At 40.8% G+C, this 20,000-nt stretch overlaps 1 protein-coding gene across 1 annotated transcript in view; it reads left to right on the forward strand.

Annotated features, from left to right (window-relative positions):
• Positions 1 to 20,000, forward strand: part of DAPP1 (dual adaptor of phosphotyrosine and 3-phosphoinositides 1) — a 23,076-nt gene continuing 3,076 nt past the window's right edge. Inside the window, exons 1-8 of the mRNA XM_037380050.1 lie at positions 1 to 122; positions 7,700 to 7,822; positions 10,331 to 10,464; positions 14,648 to 14,778; positions 16,832 to 16,879; positions 17,100 to 17,162; positions 18,960 to 19,045; positions 19,633 to 19,720. Of these exons, the coding sequence (XP_037235947.1) occupies positions 61 to 122; positions 7,700 to 7,822; positions 10,331 to 10,464; positions 14,648 to 14,778; positions 16,832 to 16,879; positions 17,100 to 17,162; positions 18,960 to 19,045; positions 19,633 to 19,720 (735 nt within the window). The 5' untranslated portion in view covers positions 1 to 60. The remainder of the gene's footprint in view (positions 123 to 7,699; positions 7,823 to 10,330; positions 10,465 to 14,647; positions 14,779 to 16,831; positions 16,880 to 17,099; positions 17,163 to 18,959; positions 19,046 to 19,632; positions 19,721 to 20,000) is intronic.

Genomic DNA, 20,000 nt, shown 5'->3' on the forward strand with positions numbered 1-20,000 from the left:
GGCCCGCGGCCGCAGCCGTCGTCCCCCGGCGGGGCGGAGACGGGGAGCCGGGCCGGGACCATGACCCAGCGCCGGGAGCCGCGTCCCGCCGTGCCGCTGGACGAGGAGCTGGAGGCGCTCGGGTAAGCGGCGGTTGGGGCAGCGCCGTGGGGGTCCCCGCGCGAACTGGCGGCCCTCGGGTGGTGCCGGGCCAACCGACGGGAGCCGGCAGGGTGGGAGCTACTGGCTCTGGCTGCTGAATAGGGTAAGGGAGTGAGGAATAAGATAACCCGGGGTTTGTTGTAACGAGCCCGCCGAAGGGCGCCGTGCACGGCGTGCAGCCCCTCAGGGAAGCCCGGGGCCTCACCCCCGCGGAGGGTTTGAGAGGCCGGCGGGCTCCCGTCTACAGAGGATTCTGACGTGCCACAGGTGAGTGGGAGAAATACATAATGGTTAGAAAAACTAGAGTGCAGGCAGGCACTTCAAACGTAGCGGACAGTTAGACGCTACAGCTTCGCGCAGGGAAGCTCTGCGGCATTGAAACTTTCTCCGTCGGGAAGAGCCAGGGCTGTGCGGGTCTGGAGCTTGTCCCGGAGCTGCCCGTGCTCCCCGGCAGAGCTGTGCCCTCCCTGCGCCGCCTCCTCACGGCCCAGCCCGAGGGGCTGCCCTGCCGGCCACCCTTGCCGAGCCCCGGGAGGCAGCCGGCTTCCCCAGGGCGCCGCGGGCTTCGGGCTGGGAGCCATGGGCAGCTGCAGCCGTTATGAGGATGTCACCCTCGCTCAAAAGCAAAACCCAAGTTGCTAAAAGGAAAGCTGAAAGTTGCCACAGGCCCCGCTCCCCGTCAGATGTGACCCACCCACTTTGTCTACCGGTTAGTTTTGCTTTTTACAGGAGGGCGGCTCGGGTCACTTTTGACCGGCAGCATTGCCGCGGGTGAGGAGGAACCGGGCTGGAAGAGCAGAACAGGTGGGCGCAGGGAGGCTGGAGGGGGAAGGATCGCTGGCGGCAAAGGGAGCGGGAAACAAAGCAAAAGCGCCAGTGAAGGCAAAGACAGAGCAAAAAGGTTCTGATGTCACTTCTGCATTGAAAAAGAATAAATTCAAAAAGTATGGTTTTTTGCTTTCTGAGAACTTATGGATAAGGACCAACTCGTTTATTTTTGTGATTAATTCACTTAGTGGAGGAACTGGAGTGCAACAAAGAGACTTGGAATTGGTATCTCGATACTGCTTATATTTCCCCATATTTAGAAGAACCTGTGAATGAAATACCTTTTACCTAGAGCATCTAACAAATATGAAGTCACTTTGCAGTGGTACCTGCAGTGGCCATTATATACTTTACATCTGTAAGACTTTTTTAGGATGAGCATAATATCTGGGGGGGGGAGCGGGGGGGAAGAAAGAGTTGCAGCTGCTGTGAAAAGCATGATTCCCAATGACTTTTATTCATTTAGACTATATGGCCTGAGTTGATTCTGTGCTTATAAACAGCCTCGCTGGTTGGCAAGGAGTTTGTCCTCATAGATGATCTTGTAGGGCTGCAGTCTGATGTGGTACCTCATGCAGTACCAGAGAGAAGGAAAGTTCACAAATGAGAAGGCTACAAATATGCATTTTTAAAGCTGGAGCTTCATTATTTTATTTTCACTTCAATAGAAAACTGAAGCTTTTAACACACTGCCCTGAAGGAGATGCTTAGTATTTTGTGGCAGAGTGAAGTGCACTAAATGTGAATAAGCAATACCAAGCAAAGAGTCCCTTCAAATCACTAAACAAAGCCCAGGCTTTTTTGACTAGTACTAAAGTCTTTTTTTTTTTTTTTTCTTTTTTCTTCTTTTTACTAAAGAAGAAAAAGAAGTCCTCACACACCAAACATTCTGGTAGCATAGTATAAAAGATCTCTTAATGTAAATCAGCTATCACAGTGCTGAGTTTCCCTTAGACCCAACACAGTATCTAGCGCAACTGAGGCCCAGTTCTGGTAGGGAATATATGTTATTGCCATAGTAAAGACTAACAGAGACAAGGGTCTTTCAAATGAGGAACAAATTTGACATTCACATGCCTTTGGGGGGAATGTGAAGCAGATTATTTCAGAGCTTCTGCTTTACTGGGTAAATATCAAAGGAGTTGGAGAAGGTTTAAGAAGTGTGAACTGGGAAAGACCTTTTCTTTACTTCTAAGAGAAAGGAGGGTGGGTACTGGGGTATCCTCATAGTTTACCAGGTCCGCTGGCCACATGGAAAGTTGACAGCAATGTAGGCAGATGTACAGCGTAAAAGCTTTCTGACACTCTGCTAGGTTTGGAGACCTGGTATTTTCTGGACTCTTCTAGATTAATGCTCCTGTAATTACACTGAAAATATTGGAGCTGTGAGAGTAAGGCAGGAGGGAGGGAGAAAAAAATATCGATATATGCAAAGCTTATACTGATTTTTATTTTTTTTTTGTGACAGATGGGATACATCTACAACAGGGGTAAAATAAAGAAATAAGATTCAATAATTCCAGTTATCATCAGGGGCAATCACAGTCACTAAAAGATATAGAAATATTTACAGCAGTTTATCAGATTGGATTTTTTTCTCCAGAGCCTCGGTATTTGTAAGGATGCACTTTCTAATCTTTTACATCTCAACAAAAAAAAGCAAGAGTGATGGGTTTGGCTTTTTTTTTTTTTTTTTAAAAAAAAAAACCTATTTCATTCAGCCTGAGGGTAGATGGTGACTTATATTTATTTGGAGAGTTTGGGTGGTCAAACAATCAAGAGTTCAAAGTGAACATTCAGATTACTGTCAGCTTTATTGTCAAGGAGTTTATAGGTGGAACTAATGCCTAATGAAATGGAAGATCAGAATTAGACCATGTTGTCAAAAATGTGTTACCTCATTCATTAATTTCTTCCCTAAGCCTACCAACATATTTAAAAAGGAGTGCTGAATTTTGTCAAAAGAAACAACAGCATCTTAGCTTAAAGGAAAAGGAAAGCGACATGATTCTTCTTTGAAGATCTCTTTGGCTATTCATGGAGTCAACACTTATTCCAGTTGCCTTTATTGCTGTTACTGCTAAAAGGACAGCCTGCACATAGCAGCGTGCAACTCTCGTAGCTGACCATGTATGATGTGAGTTCGGGGAATTCCACGCTGCAGTTCACATTATTTGCGCAAGAGCTGAGAATGTGGAATATCTGGTCATCCAAGTAATTACAAGCTGGTCTGGTAACACAACTTCCATCCCAACATAGCATAGCTTGAGCGACACTGTTTGTCTTTTGGAGGTGAAAGGAATGGGGCAAGAGGAAGTAAGTTTTTGTAGCTTTTTTTCTTTTGCAGTCCAAGCATTCTTTATCATCCTTTGCAGCAGAGCTTTTATGTTTCTCTTGCTCCAGGTTTGACAGTACCATGACAGATGGTATTTGTAAGACTGAACAATATACTTCATGCTTAGTTTTAGTAACAGAAGAGAAATTAGGCCACAGACTTAGATCAGATGATGATAAAATTGGGGAACTGAGTAACTTGTATGACTGGGACAGGGCAAATGGTCATAAGAAATTTTTTTCTTCATCTGTATTTCTAATGTAAACAAGGGCAAATTATAATGGCTGAAAAGTGGGCAAAAGAAATGTGTGAAAATCAGAACAAAGGCAATTGAGAGAAGGGGGAGAGAAAAAAGAAGTGAAAAACAGCAGCTGAACTAGTGAAAGCATACAGTTAGAAGATGTGAACTCTAAGGCTGGATACACTGATGTTATTTCCATATATTTCTATTTTTAAGTTATTTTTCCTATGAAATGGCAGCCTTGTATTCCAACAAAGTACTTTACACAGGTGTGTGATTAAGTGTTTCACATTGAAGGGATGTCTGATAAATACCAATTTGGTTGTATGCCACCTATAACTTCTGTTTAGCGTTATCACCCTTTTGTAGGTTCTCTAGAGCTCTGTCAACTCATGCACCACTTAAAGAAAAGAACAAATGAATATTCTGAGGATGATGAAGAGGGAGCTTCCCATCCTAAAGATCACAGTAACATACTCCTGATCATCACCACTGTGTAGGGAGGCCTAGTCACTGCATTAACTACACAGAGATCTTAATGAAAGAAGAGATTTTAACATGAGCATGTCCTGGAGTTGTGGTGATTTGCGTAGCTGCAGTGGTACAGCTGGCCAGCACAGCCATGGCTTGTTCTATGGCAGCCACCAGCTTACCCCACAGGAGAACCCCACTGGTGACTGGGTGATCAGATCCTTAGGGCATGTGTGCTCTGTGCTCTCCTGAGTTTTGGTTGTCCAGGGCACAGGGTATCTCTTTTCTTTATTCTCGTTCTCTTGACAGCAATATCAGTAAAGCCTTTCCTATGCTCTCACCGATGCAATCTGATCTAAAGAATAGGCTGATTTCTGAAAATGCTTTATTTTCCAAGAGAAACAAAGGTAGTCTCATTAGGTCTGTGTGCCCATCTTAAGACATGCTTTCATGGGCCCAGCAGACTCTTCCACTCCGAAGAGCAGGAAAAATAGCATGGTCCTTCAACAACATGCACTGACAACACAGACATGCTTACACATATGGAATAAAGAGATTTAGAAAAGAAAAACCTCCCAGAAGTATGTATGCATTTGAGACAGGAGGGTGTGCAAGGCTAGGCTACCCAGCAGAAGTGGCCCTGAAGCAGGGAGGGATTTTCCTTTGTCTGTCTTCTTGTGTTTCTTCAGAGATATCTGAATCAGGAACCCTAGGCAATTTCTACACAACCGGTTATTTTCAGTCTCACAAGTATCAAAGTACAGGGCATATTTCTGGATTTTTTATAGTGAAATCAAGACTCCGTAAATTGGGTCAAATAAAGATGACTTTTGGAAGGACCTCTCAGAAACAGTCCAATATGTAAGGTATGCACTGTGGTTCAAGACAACCTTTTTGAAGGACTTGCTAGGGGTTTCAAACAGATGGGTGTTTGTAAAGCCTTTTGATTTCCTTAACTTCTTGTTTTAAGAAAACAAGAAGGTAGATACAGTATTATGTTTTCTATCAGCAGTTTCCTCTGCCTGGTATCACTCAGAAGACAATCAAAACTTAAAGGCAACTGCCCTTTACAGTGTCTTGCTGGATAAGCCGTGTCTCCCACCTTGATTTACTCACAAATTTGAAAGAACTGCCTAGAACATCTTTTTCTAAACAAGAGAAATGGAAGGATTCCCTTTCTGACTTAAATTCCCCCTCCCCTTAAATTCAACTGAAGTGTACCTAGTAGTGTCTAACCACAGGGGTGTTTGGGTTTCTTTTTAGTCCTATTTACTTGTATTTGTGTCATCAGGTAGGCTTGATTAGGAGAGCAAACTATTTGCGTAAGTGTGTATTCATTTACCTTCCTGGTGGTCTGGGTGAAATGCTAAATTTTCCACAGCATTTTTTAATTTTACCTGTGTTCATGCAATTGGAACAAATTGTGAGTGACCATTTTCACAGTGAAATATCCAAGTAACCCAACAACTGTTACTGGTTGAACCATCTGTGACAGGAGGAGAAAAAAGTATATAGATATGTATAACACAGATAGTTTGACGTTAAGATCTGTATTACTGTATGACATCTACTTTTTAAGCTGAGCAAGAGGAACACAGTAACATTTGAGAGATTTTTGTCTGAGACAGCATATTTAGGCAAGAAGACTGGTGCAAACTTGTCAGCAAAGATTTAACACTGCACTTTAAAACAATATTATTTTCCCAATTAAGTGGGTGGGCTTTTTTGTTGTTGGTTTGATGTTTGGTTTTTTGGTGGGGTTTTTTTTCTGCATAGCAGTAAAATTTCATTAGTCATGGGCCTTCTTTGTGTAAAGAGAGAGTAGATTTAAACGCAACATTTTTTTTAAACTTAAGGGACCTCCATTTTAAAATCTTAGTAAAAGGCTTTCTGGAAATAAGATAACAGTGCACTTATGAGCAACCTCAAACTGAACACACCTCCTTTATGAAAATGACCACTTACAGATTTTCTCAATGTATGTTTCTTTTGCACAGAATTGAGAGAAAGTGTTACGAAATTTGACCCAAAACCACAGAGTTGTCTTCTCATCTGTAGGTCCAGCCAAGCGTGCATGCTGATACGATCCTCATCACATCAGGACAGATCTGACCTTTGGCTGTTACTTACTTGGGCAGTTAATCCCAAAGCAGATTTTGGCTAACAGGTGTTTCAGAGGATGACACTTTGATCTTTAAATATTCATTATTTTATTCTACTGTGTAGATGGTCTACAGAATGCATTCTAGAGCCAAAGCAGCAATACCCTGCCTGTATTGAGTTTCACATGGATCTTGTCTTCTGCAGGGTTAACAGTCTGGAGTCTCTCATGAAGCAATTTATCAGCCAGCTGGCCTTTCAAATAGGCAGCCATCTAAATTCAGAATTAAAACTTTGTGTGAGATGCCAAGTTTAGTGGCAACTTTTGATGAACTGATGAGAAGAAAGAGTGTACAATTACACTTCATTTCAGTTTGAAGACTGCCACAATACAAAGGCCAGAAACTGCTCTGATCACACTTCTGCTTTCAGTCAAACTGTATTTCTCTGGTTGAAACAGTAATAGACTTTGACCCCAACACTACAGGCACACGCAGTTTGAAAGGAAGGGGGAATCTTGACACCATTTCGCTGCATACAGAAGAGGGGAAAAGCTTGCTCCCTGCAGAGCACGCCCTGGGTACAGTACCCCCTGCTGCTTCTGCACCAGAGGTTCTGGTGTGTGTATGTAACTATCATTAATATCTGCACACAGCATGTCTTACAGATTGACTCTCCAGCCTTTTATAGCTACAGCTTTTTTGTGTGTTTGTTCTCAGGATCATTTCTAATGAGGTCCTTTTCTATTGAAAGAAATCAGGTGTTTCTATTGTGAATAATTCTGGATGGAAACGAAGCTGTAAACAACATTTGATGATCATCTTTGTAGGATTTTTTGCTGTGAATTCCTTGTGGAATTTTTAATCTAAAAAAATTAATGAAGTTAGTTTTAACTGGAGTTGAATGAAGCAGGCATTTAGATGTTTTCCTGCATTGCTCAGACCACTAATGGCCAAGCACAGCAATGGTGAGATTTTCTAAACTTTCACTTCAAATTCTATCAATTAATGTTTGTCCCCCTCTCTGTTCCTTCTTCTAAGGAATGTTATGCTTCAAATGAAAATTTTAAGCTTTGGCAAATGCATTTAATTGCAGATCTCAGCAGTGCAGATGAACTGAGCTGTGGGAAACTGAGAGTTTGGGAGGAGTTTGTGTTGCCAGTTTGCCCCAAAAGAGGAAGCGTACCAATGCATGTAGATATGTCAGGAAGTACAGATTCCGAAAATAGACAAAGGATCTTGTATACACCCCAAAATGGCTTTCACCTTATCAGCATAGGCCTGGGTAATTTGTTGCTCATGCATGTTGAATTTGCAGAGTCTTTTAGATTCAGCAAACAATCGGCTGTTTGTACGCAACTTCATAGTTAACAAAAAATACTTTTCTGAGTTTGTTGAAAGGAGGCTGCTGAAAGCGGCATAGTTCTGTGTAACCTGTCTGTATCTGTGAGAAGGATGGTAATTCAAAATTTTAGCAGTGTTAGTTGCAGCCCTTCCTCTTTCTCTAACTTGGCTCCATAACGCAGCAGAAGCTCTCAGTTAAGAGCTGGATGAATGATGCTTTAACCCCTTGTGTCTTCCCAGGTGGTATCATGATAATCTTACCCGACATGCAGCAGAAGCACTGCTGCTTTCCAATGGGCAGGATGGAAGCTACCTCTTGAGGAAGAGTAATGACAGGGAAGATTTGTACTCGCTCTCTGTCAGGTAAGAGTATGGACAGAAGTGAATTTATCTAATGCTGCACAGCTAGCAGTTTTAAAATCTTCTCTTCCATGTTTGTTTGCACATCTCATGCATTAAGATGACCTGCAGTTTTTTTCCTAGGGCTTGAACTATTTTAGCATGTGTTCCTGATAGTGTAATCCCGCTGAATGACATTTTGTTAGAAGAAAATAATACATGGATTGAATTTGAAAACTGCTGTTATTTTTCCAAACTATGAATTAATCTTATGGCAAAAAACATCATTCCATGGATTGGCTGTAGGTATTCATTCTGCAGTATGCCAAGCTTGGAAGTTGAGAGAAGTGCAAGTTGCACATACCCTCTTTCCCAGAGGTATAAAAGGGAAGTATGAATTGCTTCCCTCACCTCTGAGAGAAGATCCGGGAGCAAGTGTCCTGTAGATACACTGCTGAAATTATTACCACTATTAGACAGCCATTTACACAACAAGCCTGGGGGTGGGGTGGGTGGGACACCAGCAGATCTGAAGGTGATGTTAAAAATTGACTATCCAGAGTAGCAATGACTGAATTGAGTGCAAGTCTTGGGGAAAAAGAATAGTATCATCTGTAAGTAACAGCTTTCTTTAAGAGTAATTTTTAATTAATCACTGTCTTGCTGGTTAATAGTTTTTACTTTAAAATATAAAATCCCATTATTTAAGGTAATTTACTTCAGACAATTCCATTAAAAATATATATATATTGAAGCTAGTTTTAAAGAGCACTGAGGAAACAACTTACTGTAATAAACCAAAATGTAAATAGCTGTTCTTTTAATAGGAAATAAAAGCTAAAGTGTTAGATAATGAAAATAAATTTGCTGCTTTAACAAATTCTATCCTTAGGAGACCTAAAAAAAACGTCTGCCTCAGGCCAGTTCCAATCTCTTGTTCAGCTCTCCCTGTGGGAACAAGAGTTACTGCATTGCTGTATGAAATGAAATTCCCAGTCTGGAGTTTGATCTTTTATTCTGTTACATTAGATTTTTGGTGGTGCAGCTCCCTTGAAATACTGATTTTGATTTTAAAATGTTTTAATACTTTTCTACTGTTTGTTTAACTCTAAGTTTTCATTTCCATTTTTTTACTAATAGTAAAACTTAATTTTAGAATAATAATTAAATTTTGTTCTGATACATTTTTGTAGAAAGGATAATTTTAGCAATTCTAGCTGTCATTTTCATTTTCTCCTAAAATGTCTTCTGTAGCTTTTACTTTCTGCCTCTGCCTCAAAAGGAACTTTAGTCATTATTATAGTTTGCTTTAAAAGGAAACAATGCTTAGACATCCCTTGAGGTTTTTATTGACAGCTGGAAAAAGAGATCACATATAGCCTGAAATCCCCTCCCCCAGCTAAATTAGCGAACTTTAAAAAGGAACTAGGAAATAGAGTAGCAGTTACTCTTGTTGCAACATTGTATTTCTTGTGAAATTAAATGGAAAGATGAAAAACTCTATCACTTCAGCAGGGTTGTGGCAGCACTGGGCTTGTACATGTTGTCTCAGCTGACCATAGCACAACACATATGAGAGGTCAATAGAGGCGTGTTCTACAGTATCACAAGTATTGTTCAAAGATACATATTTGTTTAAATACCTGTTTGAAATTATCATCTCCTGTGGAAGTGGAAACAAACGATGGAAAAGATGCTATAAATTCCTTTCTCCGCCATATTTCAGTATATTTACTACACACATTTTTCCTGAGACAAAGTTTTCTCTGGATTATTTTGGATGCTGTTAACAGAAGAAACTAAGTAACTTTTTCACAGGAGAGGTACTTCACTGTCTTTTGAAGTCAAAATAGTTGCCAGTCCAGGAAGTGAGGTCTTGCACACTTCTCTAAATACCATCAGCTTTCATAAACAAGTGCTGTTACTTCCCCAATAGACAAAGAACCCTGGTTTAAATTTGATAGTGCGCACCATAGAGGAACCGTTTGTTTGAGTACAGAGGCAAAGCAGACAAATTCTAAAGCCTTAAGTATCTAAAGTTAGGTTATTAAATCCCTGTTTGGGTGCAAAAAGACAACAGCCTATTTTTGAAAGAGAAACAGACATTTCCAATGAGATTGGGATGCTATCTATCTGAAAAGTAAGACATATACTGAGTAATATAGGTACACCACCAAGACTAAAACCTGGTAAGTGAAGGAATATCATCCTGCTTAGACAGAAGGCTGGAAACCAAGTTTGTGAGTCTTTTTAGTGATTGCCACAAGAGTTAATTTAACTTACTTGGCCTTTCTAGTCTTTAATCATCTCATATCTGTAAAGCAATAGTTAGATTTTTCTTAGTAAATCTGAATCTCAGGTATGTTGAGTATTAGTGAGGGACAGTAATGGCAGTAGCATTACTGCTAGGACAATGATTGTCATCTTGTGATCTGAGCCAGATTTCCTATAGTAGAAGCTGCTATTTAAGGGTTGTATATGCCAAATGCCTTTGGCATTTATGCCTTGACAAATGTTCATTTTTTATTTTAGAGGAAAAGATTCTGTGAAACACTTCCATGTTGAACATACAGGAACATCATTCAAATTTGGATTTAATGAATTTTCTAGCTTGAAGGAATTAGTCATGCATTTTGCAAATCAGCCTTTAATTGGAAGCGAAACAGGTAAGGAGAGCCATGTGTTTTATGAATATGTAGTCGTGCTTCACACACATCTAAATGAAAGGACCTTCTGATATGTTGTCAAGTAGATCTACTGCTGAAGTGTTTCTCCTCAGAAATTCATGTTTGTGTTAAGCTCAGATATCTAAGATATTCCTCTTCAAAAACTCTTTAAAGTAGTCTGAAGACAAACTGCATATAAGCTTTACTGTTTTTTTGCTAACCAGGGATATGAGTTCCTTTTGATTTCTCGGGGAGAGAAGGAGGCATTTTGAAATACACGTGTACTGCGAAGAACAGAACTTTCTCAAAACAGGCAATACCAAAGCAGGGTGTTTAGTGAGGAAATATATATTCATCTATGCAGTTGAAGTCCCGCAATAAGAATAAAAGGAAAAGGGACTTGAAACTGTTTAGCTCTACTATTCTTTGTACAAGGAAGAAATCTACAGTGATATGTTCCTCTTTCCTGTAGGGAATGTGGCCTGTATATACCTTGCCCTTTCTGGCTACAGTGGATCAGCCTGATGATGCCATATGCCATCACAGTGATTTGTCTTGTTTTTAAGAAAAAGAGAGAGAAAAACACAGACTTCTTTAGCAGCCAACATGCTGCCTGAATTAAGAGTAAAAAGATTAAATCTGGTTTCTACAAGTGAGTTGAACACCACCAGACCAGAATCCCTGGAGAAATAGATGCATGTTATCATGATAAAGCTAGTTCTAGGTTTAGCTTCAGGTGTAAGTGTTGAAGGTGTGTCAGTACAAGCTAGTGCCAAAAACTTCAATATCCTGCGTGGAAAGTATATGCAAATAACTCAGTATAGTACTAATTATATATGCAAGAGACCAGTTAACTGAGAAATAGCACATGCAGTAACTGTAGTATGTCACACACTAAATATGCACCAGTACTCTTTTATCTCAAGTATTAAATTCAAGGGTTGCTTTGCAAATTTTTTTCCCCTAGAAAAAAGCAGTGGTGCACTGAATATGACACTTGTATCTTTCAAAGTGTTTTTTTAAAAAATTGCTTTTAAAAGTGGTTCAAACACAGGGTTTGTACATGCATCTTTTGTGCCAGTAAGCTATTTTTCCTGTGAAATCAGACAGGCACCCACAGGCAAAAGATTTCAGGTGACACTGAACTTGTGTTTCCCCATTCTTTTACTGCATGTGTTACAGGCGTTATTAATCAAGGCATTGGTGTTATGTGATCTCTGTGGACAGGTTCAACATTGCTGAATGATGGGCTCACTTGTCACTTTAAAGCTCCCTAATCAGATTCTGCTGGCTTTCTGAAATCTCTTTTAAGTTGTATGTGCTACAGAATAAGAAAAGCCATTTGAACACAACATCAAGAAACTTTCCAACTTACCTTACCATGGATAGCAGTAGAGAGGAAGAGAGAGTTAGCACTCAGGCAATGTCCCTTCAGATACAGGTGTCAAAGGTCTCCTGGGTGGTAACCAATTTATATCAAAAAGGGGGTAAGAGCTCATCAGAGTCTACTCTAAGCCAAGTGTCAGAATGACCAGCCCAACGCAGGGTCACACAGCAGGTTGCCAGAAGGGCCAGCAACAAAGTCTTATTTCTTAGGCCACGCTTCCTTTCAGTGAAAAGCAGCAAGTGACCTTTAGCCTCAGGTATTTGTAGAAAGTGGTTGAACTAGTTTTTCTTACTCCTTGTAATACTTATGTGTCTCTATAGAACACTGTGAGAGCAGGAATGAAAGAGTGAAGTATGATGACGTTTTTTATTCTCCTCCTTACTTATGGACAGGATTTTATAAGACAGAGACCCACAACATGGTGGAAACTTATCTATTCTATCTTCCATTTAAGTTTGTCTCACTGGAACTAGTTTAGTGTCTGGAGAGGCACACCAGACTCTCTTTGATCAGTACCTGCACATACAGGCTGGCATCCCTGCAAACTGGTCTATGGAATGTAGTCATTCTTTTGTACTGGGACAGCTGCAGGTTGATCTTCAAGCCCAACAAACCTTGTCTTACTACAGCTTCATTTGCTACTCCAAATTGCTGCATGGTCTCACATCTATTTTTCTGCAGTGTAATGTATACACTTCCTTCTGAACTACAGATAATTAAAAGGAAATTGGGGCTGCTATGTTCTGTGAAATTGTTTAACAGGCAAGCTGAATCTATTCCGTTACAAGATTAAAGCAATATACTATCATATTTTTATGTTTTTATCTTTATTCAAAGTGACAAGGTCAACATGTTATTTTTGCCTGTGTGCTTTGTTTATCAGTGTTTACCTAAATTATTTTCAAAACATAAAGTCATTACCCAGACAAAAAAGAAATATTTCCAGCAACAAGACTCACTTGTATGCTTCCTTAGAAATAGATGCCACTCACACACACGGCACTCACACACAAACACAGAAGAAGAATCTTGCTGCAGTGCACATTTTACTAGTTCTTTTGTACAGTTACCAGATGATTCTGTACAAGTATCTTCTGTGGAGCAAAACCACGCATAACTTAATAGAGAATAAATGGTGTATAAAAAGTTAAACTAGTTCTCCAAGTTCTGCAACAGGGCACTTTATCCATGGTGTACATATGATGGCACTGATGCTGTGCTACAGCTTAAGAGTGGTTTCTGTAGACTGGTGATGGACATGTTCTCGATTTCATTTTAAATGACAAAGCATTATTTTTCTGCAATGCCAGAGGAAGTTAGACCGATTTTGACTTTTCATCTACTACAAGTTGAATATATCACATTTGCATACACCCCCTGTGCCTGTGAACGGGTTTCAGTTGGCTACTTCAAATACAATTTTTCCACTTCCCTTTGCAGCCCTTCCCATTACAAAATACACTTTATTTCACTTTCAAATTACTCAATCACCTGTAGGTTTCAAGTCCAAGTTCTTAACAGTTCTGGGATCCCTCCTCTTTAAGAGCTGACAATATCAGCATAAAATGTAAATGGAGCAGCATTTGGTATGCTGTGACATTATTTTTAAAGAATGAGACTAGATGGTGTAGCATTTATTGTTCTAAGGAGGTTCTTCACTATTGTGAATAGCATAAAAATTCACTACTGAGAATGCAGCTTTTTTGTAGAGAACATGCAATAAACATGACCTTTTTTGGAGAACAAAGAATGACTATCATCAAAATGTTATTAACTGGAAAGAGCTATGGTAAAACAAGCACGATGGTAATGTGGGCTTACTGTTAGGAAGTCTGTATCTGAAGTTCTGACAGATTAAGTGATTTATATAGCAAGCCATGGGTTGTTGGCAAAACCAGGATGACTGTTATGGCCTCATATCTAGTCTAACATCCTGCCTACCCACCCAGCCAGCCTCCCGTGCAGGAAGGGAATTTAATGTGTTTAAAGGTTTTAAAAAGGTACCATATATTTCTGTTTTCACCAAGTTTTCACAGTTGCCTGTAAACAGGTGTGATAATGTCTGTAGTCACATCTTCATGAATACAGTGAAAGCGTAGGCCAGCATTTCAGCTGTAACTATGGAATCTGTGTTTGCATGTGTTCTGTATTACCTAGTTCCTCCATGACCGGAAAGAAGATTCAAGCAGGACAGGAGGCATGCTTTTGAGGGCTGTCTGATGGTCCTGTTCTGTTGCTGTCACCATGCATGCATTGCAGAAGGGGTTTTATTACCTACTGCTTAGAATAAGTGAAGAGGGTTTTCACAGATGTAAGAATTATTGTCTTCCACTGTACAGGGATAAGAGAATGGATTTAGGCAAGGTCCAGGTGCCCAAGATACTGAGGGCTCTGAGCAACATGACAGAGCCAAGGAAGTGAGACTGGGCAACTGAATCCAGCAGCAGGTGCCCCTCTGTAGATTGCATGGGTGGATTTTTGTAGAGAAAGCCCTCCACAAAGTCTAAAATATTCAGATGATGCATGTTAGAAATATTTGTCTAGCTTTATCAGTATGGGAGAATTGTTTATAGCAGCTGATTGTTTTCTCTCATGGGTGTGGCCTGAGTCCTGCCCCCTTCCAAGGAAAACCCCTTACAGGAGGTGTTGCAGAGATCTTGGGGAGCTTATCAGCTCTTATGGCTTTTTAATTTTAGGAGAAGGTGAAGTTACCCATTCCACAGACAGGCAGCTACTCTATGTTATTTTCCAAGGCTGTCTTGCCAGATGACTTACCTCTGCTCTTTTTCTTTCCAGGAACCTTAATAGTATTGAAGCATCCCTACCCACGGGAAGTAGAAGAACCTTGTATTTATGAGTCCGTCCGTGTTCACACAGCAATGCAGACAGGAAGAACAGAAAGCGATCTTGTTCCAAATGCTCCCTCAGTAAGTTTTGTTCTGGTGGGAGGGATCTCTTGGTCGGAGTTTAATATGATTGCTGGAGCAAGCTATGCAATAACACCAGTAGTTCATCCCTTTATGGGTTTGTAGATACAGGAAGTCTTTGCTGACTAAGGCAAAACAAACACAAACTTGCTAAGTACAGTCCCATGACAAATAAAGTCTTTTATAGTTGTTGTCACTGGGAAAACATTGTCTGCAGCTGACCTGGGTGAGTCTGACCATTTTAGAGTGCCATCTTAGCAGTAATGTTATCAGAATTTTTTTTTAAAAAAAAAGCGCAACCCAAACAAAACAACAAAAAACACCACCACACAAAACAAACACAACACTTTTCACATCTTTCTGACAACATTCAACAGGCTGTATACAACAATATGTATGTCAGGTTGCGCAGTAAACCCTTGTTTTGCAAAACATCTTTTACAGCAAGTGGGAAGTCTTTCTCACCCCCCACAGGTGAGGAGAGGAATACACTAAATAGCAAAACCAAGTAACAGCTATAGGATGTACCACATTTTGTCTGATTCAGTGAATGCAAGGATTAGATACCAGGAAAAAGATAGTAGTACTGACAGAAGACAAACTCATTACTAATTATTTTTGCAGTCGTCTTTGTTATTAGAATTATTTTTCCCAGTTAGCAATATACAGTCTCCATCCTAACCAGGAGGAAGGAAAGAGCATTTCTGACTTTCTAGGTTGGTTTAAAAAGTGACCTTTTGGAAATAATACTCAAAGATGTGCAAGACAGGCAGGAAAAATTTGGAAAAGGAAACCCCAAACGGAAGTGCAGTACAACCAAGATAATAAGAGTATCTATATCCTGATACTGCAACATTACTCAAAAGGGGATTTTGGCACTTAGATTTTGTTATTTTAGAATCACCTTGTTTTAAAGCAGAAATCTTGCTGTATTCTGACACAGCCTTAAACCCAAAATAGAATGGTATGACAGAAGAGCGTCCGTCCTTTCAGCTCTAGTAATTTTGAGCACAGTAAAAAGCTGTGTCATGTTAAAAGCTCTATGCCTTACTGGTGTGAGGAACAAGAGATCATCTTCATATCATTTGGGCCACCTGCTCTGACATCTGTGACTCACTTGGACAGTAATTAGAGACTTTAAATCCCCAGTAACTCATATCTGAGTAAAACAGGTGGTTTCTCCAGAACAGTATTGCTCAGAACAGAGCGGAAAGTATTTTAATTACATACTATATTTTTTGAGAAAAAGAGCAAGGGTTACGTTAATGTGGGTTAATGAAGTTGATGAGAACACATCAGAAGTGGTTCTTTCACAACCAACCTTTTGTGGCCAAGTTCCACTTTAGCCTCCAAAGAAACTTGACTTCCACATAAACCCAATAAAAAGGCAGAATTTTTTCAAGAGCAAGTAGTAATTAACTTTGCAAGAATTTGGTTTTCAGAGGTCTGCAGTCTCACAGCTAGGTCCGTCTACAAAGTTTTAGTATCTGAGAAGTCATAGGGTCTCAGCATCACATATGGTAGCAGAGAAACAGTTCAAAACCAGTTTTTCAATAAGCAGTTTTCAGTAAGTTACATTCAATGTAACAGGCTTCTCCTCTCATGCATTTGGCTGTTTGAGAGAAAAAAATAGCTAAGTAAAACAGCACTTGCCCCTGTCCCCTGCATTACAAGAGCAATTTCTGTGGATAATTCCACTGTCAGCTAAACCCCAGGTGCTTCTCATTACAACATGTACCGAGGGAACTGTGTAACTTCACTAAATAAACTGTAACTGCAACTATTTTGCTAACTTTGTTTGAGAAGATGCAGGCCAGAAGCTTGCTGAGAGGCACAGTCTAGGAGATTGCCTTTAGAGCCAGTGCAGGCCCATGTTTGCCCTGTCAGTGGGTCCAGCCATGTGAGAGGAGCAAGGACAGGGCAAGCGGCCATGGGAAGTTTTCCCAGGAACAGGCTGCTCTTCCATCATCTGGATGTAGACAAAGAGGGACATGTGGGAAATAGAAGCAGAGATGAGTCTTTAACCCTGATCCCTTTCCTTGTTACTTCACAGCTTGGTACAAAAGAAGGATATTTGATAAAACAAGGCAAAATAGTCAAGGTAAGGAAAACTTACTCCTTGCTTCCACTCTGCAATCACCCATAGAAGCTAGAGACAATGTGGGATTGGAATAGCTCCACCTGCGTTCCCCTGCAGAGGGGAGCAATTTACAAGCACGACTGTAAACCAGAGCAAGTCAACAGCTGTAGAAGTTTTCCTTTCTTAAGAAGCATTAGCTAAATTCTCACAAGACAGTTACTATCTGTTCTTGATCTTTCAGAATTGGAAGACAAGGTGGTTTACACTGCATAGGAATGAACTTAAGTATTTCAAAGACCAGACAGTAAGTAGCGAACACCAGTTCTTCTCTTTAGGTAGTTCTACAGAGGCAGCTGTAGCCTCCTCTTGTCTCTGGCTTCTTGCATTTCTGTTACAGCTTCCCATACTGTCAGAGCGGTCAGACCTTTCAAATAAAGTCAGAATTTTGCTGATGACTACAACAACAGAAAGTTATTGGTTTACAGCTGGAAAACATTTACTGTGCTCTGTTAGCCTTACCTGCTAGATAGAATTGTTTACAGTGCATTGTTGGTTGCTTTGTTCAGTGGATTTGAAGCTACCGGCACAACACAGACAGCAGTGCTCTTAAAATATTTCTGCAAATACTAGGATATTTTGCATTCCTTGATTTCATCCTTTTATTTTAAGTGGTTGCACCATTCATTTAAGAATGTCATCCTAGCACTCTGACATAGATTAACCTGCTGCATCTGGGAAAACCAGTGTGTTCTTACAGTTGCTGTTCCATGTCTTTCTTAAACTGAATAAAAATAAGAAATGCTTCTAGAGTTTCTCCACCCTTACAATACCTCCAGTTCATGTTCCTTCATAAACACAGCCAAACTGTCTACCTCTGCCAAGCCCTATTTCAAGCATCTAACAGATTTTAATACAACAGCAGACACAACTGCCCTCTCTCACCAAACATGACCATTTATAAACAGTTATGTATTTACAGGGCCTTCCATCAATTTTCATTTCAGTTCAAGCCACCTTGGAATTAAGTTTCCAGGATGACATTTCAAACGGCAGCACTCCAAATGTTTGAGTAGCATTTGTGACTTACCAGGTGAGGTGTCTTTGTCAGGAATATGACCTCCCGGGCAGTAGCTCTGGTGTCTCCTGGCACTCCCATTGTTGCTGTGGGGTTGCAGACACCTACAGGTGAGCAACTTAGTGCTGGCCCTGGGATGGCATTTGTTAGCCCACCTCAGCACAAACAGCTTTCTTCTAGTGTAGTGTATAACTAACAACTACTGAGCTAGAGGAAAATGTAAGGAAAGGTGAGAAAGCAACAGACAACCTCCATGCACCCAATATAGGGCAATAGAAACAGCTAAGGGTGTTTGGCCAGAAAGCAAACTGTTCTTCTATTTTAGCTGCCTCTTCTGAGGTGCTCAACAGTGTGAGGCTGAAACAATTCAAAAAACTCATACCTGGGAAGAATGAAATTTTTAAGGGAAATAGGCTGCAGCCATAGAGAGACAGCCTACATCCCTGCACCTGAGCACTCCCGGGCCTGTCCCAAGAAACTTCTTTAGACACACACTGTTTGTGCAGCCACACTCAGCACTTCTGCTGCAACCACTGCTTTAGCTTTGCTTCTACATTTCTCCTTATCCAGCTTCATCCTTTTAAAGCACTTGGGAATTACTTAAATCTCCAACAGCTGGCTACACCTGATAAGACCTATAACCATTCCCTTGTCTCTGTAAGCTTTAGCTGGAAGCGATACCAGATCTGTTGCTGTGTCAGTTACATTATAATACATCAACCAAAACTTCAGCAGCCTGCACTTAGCTCAAACTTTCCTGCAGCAGAGAGCTCCTCTGTTTTTTGTCTAGATCTGAATTGACTGTCCTGCTTTTTTTATATTTTGCTCGATTTGCTGTCACTGATGATCAATTAGCTAGCACTGATGTTATGCTTGCTAGTTTGGGTCTATGGTGTTAAAGCTATTATACCTACACCTGGAAAAACATGTTGTGCCTGTAAAGGTCTAGGTACACTGAAGATGAACCAAGCTAGCCTTATCTTTTGTTTTCATGTGTTCACACTTTAAAACTATTTTTTTTTCAAGGCCACGGAACCGATTCGGGCACTTGACTTAACTGAATGCTCCGCTGTGCAATTTGATTATTCCCAGGAAAGAGTCAATTGTTTCTGGTAAGTTGCCATACTTTCTCCACCTTGCTGGGAAGGTCAAAATAGGCAGGGAAGTTTGAAATGTAACCACTGGGTGCTTCTGAAAGCTCCCTTGCTGGCTGTGACCCTGCTCTTCCTCTAATTCATGAGCCTGGTTTTGTCAGCCAGGTGTTGTCGGTCCTGCATGGCTTTGCCAAATTACCACTGGCAAAAGGATTTTTGTCTTGGTGAGGAGGAAGGGTGTAGGCCTGTGCATAGTGGGCATTTCTTTTCCTAATTCTGTAAGCATGTATGATTATCACCTAGACCCGTGGAACTTGGGTACAGTCCAGCTCCCAGTTCAGACATTGCTACGGGTCACACAGTAACGGCTTCTGTGCCCAAATGTGGGTCTTTCGTCCTTAGGGCCTGGGGCAGCGTCTCCCTGAGCTGTAAATTACTTGGCTGCAACCCCTTCTTGGCTCACCTCCCTCCCAGTGACTGAACAGGAGCACAGCCTCCCTGCCCTGCTCCAACTAAACAACTGTTGGTGCAGGCCAGCTGGGTCAGTTTTAGGAAGAACTACCAGTTGTTCTAGCAATTTAAGAAAAAGTTTTGTTTCCTTACAGTTTAGTGTTCCCACTAAGGACGTACTACCTGTGCGCGAAAACTGGAATAGAAGCTGATGAGTGGATTAAAATATTACGATGGAAACTGGTAAGTTGATATGCAGTGTTGCATGGCTCAGGCAGCAGTCGTAAATACCCTGATATTGTAGCACCCAAGTGCTACAGTTCTCAGTATTTGCAAGAAGGGAGCACTTGTTCTGGCTTCCTGGCCAACTAGATTGGAATACATAGGTTTTACATAATGTATATGCCTGCAAACCCACTTCAGCCTTTTTGGGATGCAGTTTTTACACACATACACGTTAGGAAGAAGAAATTACTTCCACCTTTAAGGATGTCACTGTGTAGATGGTAAAAAGTATGAAGCA

Source organism: Falco rusticolus, chromosome 1 (assembly GCF_015220075.1).
Source record: "Falco rusticolus isolate bFalRus1 chromosome 1, bFalRus1.pri, whole genome shotgun sequence".
NCBI lineage: Eukaryota > Metazoa > Chordata > Aves > Falconiformes > Falconidae > Falco > Falco rusticolus.